Here is a 6,825-nt window from a genome sequence, read left to right on the forward strand (position 1 = left end):
CTATCAACCATATTTTCTTCTCCTGTCCTAGTTTTGACCGCTCTGCTTTCCTTCGGGAACTCTCTTCCTTACACATTCCTTTCCCGTCTTCTATAATGTCTCTCCTTTTCCATAAAGATCCTGTTGTATATAATTGTATAGCCAAGTTTATTACTGTAAATAATATAAAGCTTTGATTTTTTCTTTTTCAAACCTACCTATAATAATTATAATGACAAGCCTAATTAATCTTAAATTGCACAAAAAAGTAAGTAATGCGTGTATTAAACCCATTAAAGTAAAAAAATAATATTGTCCAGCTAGCTTGTTCTACTCGAATCACTGTGCGATGGTGTGATTTTTATTAGTGGATTTCTGGTGGTTTTAGAGGTCAATTCTGGTGGGGAGCTTGATACTTCGTTGGCAACACTGATTATAAACGCGCTCAGCTCACTAGTGAGCGCATTTGATGTAAACTCACAATCAACCCACTGATCAAAACACATTTTGTATTTGTTTTTATTAAGAAGCTCATTCAAAAATGTACAGCCTTGGCCAAAAGTATTGAGCACCCATGATATTTATTAATTTTGAAGGAATTATACATGTGTCTGAATCAAAACAGTTTTTAACAGTTTTATATTGTTTATTAACAACAAAAAATTAATACTTTGTTGGACCACCCTTTGCCTTAATTACTGCAGAAGTAATTTTTGGTAAAGATTGTACTAATTTATTACAATCGTCACATGTTAAAGCGTTCCACTCTTCCCGCAAGCGACGTTTTAGGTCTTCTTTTGTTTTTATTCAATGGCGCCGGACCTTGTCCTTCAATAGACCCCACAAATGCTCGATGGGGTTCAGGTCTGGTGACTGGGCAGACCATTCAAGCAGCTCGATGTTATTGTCACTAAACCAAGCCATCGTTTGTGACAAGGTGCGTTATCCTGCTGGAATTTGACGCTTTCCATGTTGGTGTCACCAAAAAGTGTTGTAAACGAGGGCAGAAGTGCGGATTCAAGAACGTTTATGTACTTTGTAGAGTCCATGCGTCCTTTACACACAAACATTTTCCCAACTCCTGCGGCGCTCATGCACCCCCAGACCATCACACTGCCGCCGCCATGTTTGACGGTAGGTACCTTACACTCCGGGGTAAATTCTTCGTCTACTCGACGACGGACAAATGTCACACCAGGTGTGCCAACAATCGTAAAGTAACGAAATTTTGTTAAGTGTTTTTCGGTCCAATATTTATTTTTACAAATATAGTTTTATAATATTATTGTCGCGTATTGTTATTACATGATATTGGCTAACTTACCTCAAAGTTTGATTCATCTGACCACACAATATTTTTCTAATCTTCCTCGGTAAAAGTTTGGTATTTTAAAGCCTACTCGTAACGAGCTGTTTTGGTCTTTACTGAGAGCCATGGCTTCTTTCTGGCTGTATAGCCCTTAAGCCCAGCTTCTTGGAGTCTTCTGCGAGTTGTTCTTGCAGAAATCGGCGTATTAATTTCAGCTGATAACTCAGCAGCGAGGTCGGAAGAAGATTTTTTATGATTTTTCAAAGACTAACAATACTACAGTATCATAGCTAAACATCTCGAAACGTGTTTTATTGCACGTTGTGCCGTGAGTTTATGTTTCAAAACCTGTCAAAGAAAGGTTTTTATCAAATATCTTTGAGTATCTTTTATAGTTATCACGTATAAGCAGTATTTAGGGGGTGCTCAATACTTTTGGCCAAGGCTGTATATAGTACGTAGTACCTAATTCATTTCCGTTTGGCTTGTTGATTGTCCTAATAAATAAAATAAAAATATAAATCGTTTTGCATTGCAAATTGATTCTGTACAATAATGACAATACCACAGAGCAAATATTTATTAGCATTAGTGGGTAATTCAATTTAGTTATATGGCAATCAATTCACTTTACTCCACTCTTTTCTCTTTGGTGCAGGTGCGGATAGAAAAGAAAAATTTCATGGTGTTGTGGGTGACACATATACGTAGAAAAAATTTAGTGTAAGATAAATCACATTGGCACCAACTGCAGGAAAATGGAATCAATGGAATATGAGCTCGCTAGAAACCTCACTCTGTTGTTTTTCGTGGAGCGCCTGCTCGACAAAGGCGAGCCTCGGACGTTGCACGATCTTTCCTGCCAGTTTGGTGCCAAAGGGTTCACGAAGGAGATGCGGCAGATAGCTGGCGGGTCGCAGTCGGGGCTGAAGAAGTTCCTGGCTCAGTACCCGGCGTTGTTCAACATAGACGGGGACTATGTCGATATCAACACGTTCCAGAAGCATCCGAGCGGGGCTGGCGCGTCGTCCAACAACGACTACATCGAGGAGGCGAAGGACTACTTCGCGAGCAAGATGATCCAGTACGGCGAGGGCACGGAGGTGCCCATCAAGAGCCTGCTCGGCCACCGCAGCCAGGCCTCGCCGCAGGTCCGCCACATCTCCGGCCAGCGCATCAAGGAGTTCAAGGAGTTCCTCATGAAGCACCCGGACACTTTCCAGATAATCGAAGACAACGTCGTTCTAGTCAGTGAGAATCACAGAAGAGGTAACGCACACAGTAACTCTGAACAATTCCACAACCTCCCGGTACCCAATATCAATACAGACACGGCCCAACAGTTATTGGACTATGTCGCGCAGTGTATCGAAGCTAAAGGTCCCGTCATGGTCGACCAGCTCTTCCACTTGATCGTGTCACGGTTCCCCCAGGAGTACTGGTATCAAATGTTCAAATCGCCCGCTGACTTGAGCGCTTTCCTCAAAATATTCTCAGACAGTTTCCATGTCCAATCAAACCTTGTCACACTTATTAGTAAACCAAAAATTCCTGTAATGTATTTAAACGCTAAACCTAAAGCCAAGACTGATGCACCAAAGCCTGTGATTGAGGAGAAGCCGGTGTCGCCAGCCCCGCCTATAGTCGTGAGCCCTACCCCTTCAGATGTCGTTGACGGTAAGAAGAGTCCCGCAAACAGAATACTCAGCCCTGTAGAATCTCCCCGCGGTCCACAAGCAAACATAGCAAATCAAACGCTGAAGCAAAGGATCAATTCTATTGTAATCAAAAATTTGGCAGAGAATATGGTCAGGGACAGAGTCAACAACCATTTGAACGCTCGCTCTGAAGAAACAAATGGTACTCCTAGTTTGAGAAATAATGTCATGGGTGAAGCGTGGCGTCAGAAAGTGCTACAATGCACCACAGTCATTGCCAATGTTAGAGAATGCGCTACGTTAATTGAAAGCATAATGAACCCTAAACGCAATGCAAAGAGTATTGTATCATTTGACTGCGAAGGAATTAACCTTGGCCTAAAAGGAGTACTGACGCTGTGTCAGATTGCAACTATGAATGGTGAAGTTTACATTTTGGATATCATGGCTTGCCCAGGCATGCTTATAGAAGGTAAGATTAAGGACCTACTTGAGAGCGAGACTGTTATAAAAATAATTCATGATTGCAGAAATGACTCAGTCAATTTACACAATCAGTTTGAGATTGTTCTCAAGAACGTTTTTGATACTCAGGCAGCCCATGCTGTATTGCAGTTACAGCAACAGGGTGTGCCAGTTTATAAAGTCAAGAATCTTAGTCTCAATGCATTATGTGAATTATACAATGCACCCATGAACCCCATGAAAGAACAATTGAAGAATGTGTACCGCAGAGACCAACGTTACTGGGCTCGGAGACCTTTGACAAAGGATATGATAATTTATGCTGCTTCTGATGTCCTGTCATTAGTTAACCCAGCTATTTATGCATACATGTCGAGCAACATTAAACCAGAAAACCAACAGCTGTTCGAAGAACTGAGTAATGAACAGGTATTTATGCACATCCAGCCCACAGAAGTAAAATTACGCAAAAGGCAAAGAAAAATTAACACTGAAGTAGGAGAATTGAAGCAGAAACTAGCAGAGTCAACAAAGAACATTGTTTTGAGCAACAGGGAAATCAGATTGCTCAGATATTTAGAGCTCACTGAGGAAGAGAAGGAAAAACTAAAAGGTTGTCACAAGATATCTAAGAAGTTAGAGAAACTAGAAGCTATTGGACAAGAAAAGGATTCTGATTCAGAAGATGACGAAAGGGAAAACGAGATGGCTAGCTTAGAGTCGAACCCGTCCGATCCTATTTCTTCTCCACACTCAACACAGCCTCCAAGCCTCACAGAGTCAATGCAGATGATGGACGAAATTCTGTCAGACACAAGCATGGACAAAGTAGAGAAAATAAACCGCCTCGAAGCAATTCTCTCTGCGGTGGCGCCGCTCAGTGGGGAGTTGGAGGACAAATTCTCACAAACCATGGAACAAACACTGCCATTGCTCAAGAATAAAGATTGGTCGAACCTGAGTCAAATTCTGAACATAGGAGCAGGGGATGCCGACAGAAAGAATTGTTGCTGCCGATGCCATAACTCCAATTACGAAGACGGGAAATGTAACGACCATCGCGAGACCAAAAAGTCGGAGGTCGCGTCCCAGACTCTCAGCACAGGAGACATCGTAATCACCAGGATTCATTTCAGGGAAGAGGACAAAGTCAACGAAAGAATCCTGGACGCGTCGCCTATGGGCAAACGCGCAGGTATTGGCAACATGTCTTGATGATACTCAGGTCGACAGCTACTTCCATTTTCCGAGTGCCACAGTTTAGTTTCGGAACTCTTCGTGATTAATTTTGTTTTTGTAGTCATTTAAGTTCGTCCCCCGAGCAGCGGCCGTTACTTTGTAGGCCGCGTGGTCTAGTTGCCGAGGGTACGGTAGCGGTAGCGCGAGATGGAATTAATTAAGTGTGTTGTGAGGTCGTGCATTGCCGAGTGTACGCCTACGCTATATGCTCATTTGAGCGAAGACGAGCGCGTACATACGAATAAATGCAACAGTAATTCGCATAATAAACGGCTACTTTTAATTCCTTCATCTGGAATAGACAGTATTTGCTGTTAACAGTGTTATATTAATTTATTTATGTTGGCTATTGCCTGTTAAGTAACAGAAACTTAAATGTGATAGATTTCAAGGCCTTTTTCTCGATCTGTTTTGAATTGTAAATAAGATAAACTTTGATTAGCATGCATAATCTATACATCCCAAATCACGATAAGGGTTGAGTACTTTCCGATAGTAGGCAACACCTGTACATACTTATTTATTGATGTTGCATCGTTTGAGTGGTTCTCGCCACTGAACTTTACGAATATGGCAATAATAGTTGTATACAATAAAGTTTTTATTGTAACATATTTATCAAAAATATTGTCTAGTTGTATATTAGTATTTAATTCATGTTTTTAAAGAATATTAAAATGGTATAAGGTTAGAGTGTTATTGAGAGAAGTTTTATATTGTAGCGGATTCGGTGCTCCGACGAGTCGAGGATCATTTGTGTTACGAATATGGAATTGTATAGTTTATTGCAAGTAGGTGGTCGCGATTAATACGGTTAGTACGAAAGGTAGGGATGGTTTTATGTAACTTTGGTTATAAAGTAATAATTTTGTGCCTTCAAGTCATATCCGACGAATGCCTTTATCGAAGCAATTGTGAAATAGTAGGTACTTTTTATACGTATTTAGTAGTATGTAATTATGTACCGTCTACACAGTCGCATATCTTAGTGATGCCCGTGCTAATTGAAATATTCGATGTTTTATACTTTACAAATAATTATATTAATAATTCTACTTTAACAAGGTTCCATTAAATTGAAAGTTACTATAAAAAGTGATAATTTTTGAAGTAGTAGACGCAACGATTTATGTAACAATCGCTGCCGCAAACGATAGACTGAAAATCTAGTATTTTTATTAGCATGTGGCACAATTTATAGTTCACTGATTAGAAAAATTGTTCTCAAGTTACTTTTAACTATGTAGGTAGCTTCTTAGGTATGGAGAATATTTCTAAGCCTGTTGAATCCATTCGAATAGTTTATTTTTATGTTAACATTATAAATGTTTTGAGAAACAAGGCGATATGTCCACGCTTTATGCTTGTTTGGTAGCTGAGAAGTTGCTTATAATAGTACGTCTTATGTATTCTTTATCAGTATTGTATCCAAAAGTTATTTTGAAACAAAATAGCCCTTAATTTTAGTTTTAATAAGTAAAATGCAACTTAATGCATTTACTAATAACTTACTTTACAAGTTTTATTATTTATTTGCACATTGAAAGGTATATAAATTAATTGGAAGTCAAAATCGTATATTGGCATTTATCTAAATTTTAATTTTCGGCCATCATTTTATGACTTTTTGAAAGTTGGACGTTGTTTTTAATAAAAATACTTGTGCCTTATATTCAAACAGCACAATTTTTGAATTAGGTATCCGCATACATTTTTGTATGGCGGGACACGTTTTCAGTGCCACTAATTTTACTATTCGTAAGATGATCATAATCGTTAGTCAATGTAAGCTTGATAACTTTCTGTTATATTTTTCTAACATGTTTCGGTGTTTATTTACCAGAGTCTAATAATTGCTTACGAAGAAACATACTTTTTAATGTGGCAGATTGTTAGTTTACTAATTTGCGCATTGTTTATGTTTATTATAATAAAAAGTTGTAAAAATTTATTTGTTTGATTCCAGTTTTAAATCTCCTTCTCATACCAAATGAGATATTTGGTCAATTAAGCTTAATTTATTTTTGTGTGCGTAGCAGATACAATTTAGGAGGGTAGGAATAAAATTGTTTCAATCACTGCTGGTAGAAAATAGTATAGTAGAAGATTTGGTAGGTGTTATCAAGTTATCGCACCGTCTATTATGAGTTTCTTCTACAATATTCGTCTAAAAAC

General features: G+C 38.9%; 1 protein-coding gene across 1 annotated transcript; it reads left to right on the forward strand.

The window, feature by feature from the left end:
- Positions 1–1,918: 1,918 nt before the first annotated feature.
- egl (Egl_like_exo domain-containing protein) lies at positions 1,919–6,596 on the forward strand. The gene has a single exon (XM_028311308.1). It carries the CDS (start codon positions 2,047–2,049, stop codon positions 4,624–4,626), a length of 2,580 nt encoding a protein of 859 aa, XP_028167109.1. The 5' UTR covers positions 1,919–2,046; the 3' UTR covers positions 4,627–6,596.
- The last annotated feature ends 229 nt before the right edge of the window (positions 6,597–6,825 follow it).

Source organism: Ostrinia furnacalis, unplaced genomic scaffold (genome assembly GCF_004193835.3).
Source record: "Ostrinia furnacalis isolate ACB-3 unplaced genomic scaffold, ASM419383v2 OfSCF0219, whole genome shotgun sequence".
NCBI lineage: Eukaryota > Metazoa > Arthropoda > Insecta > Lepidoptera > Crambidae > Ostrinia > Ostrinia furnacalis.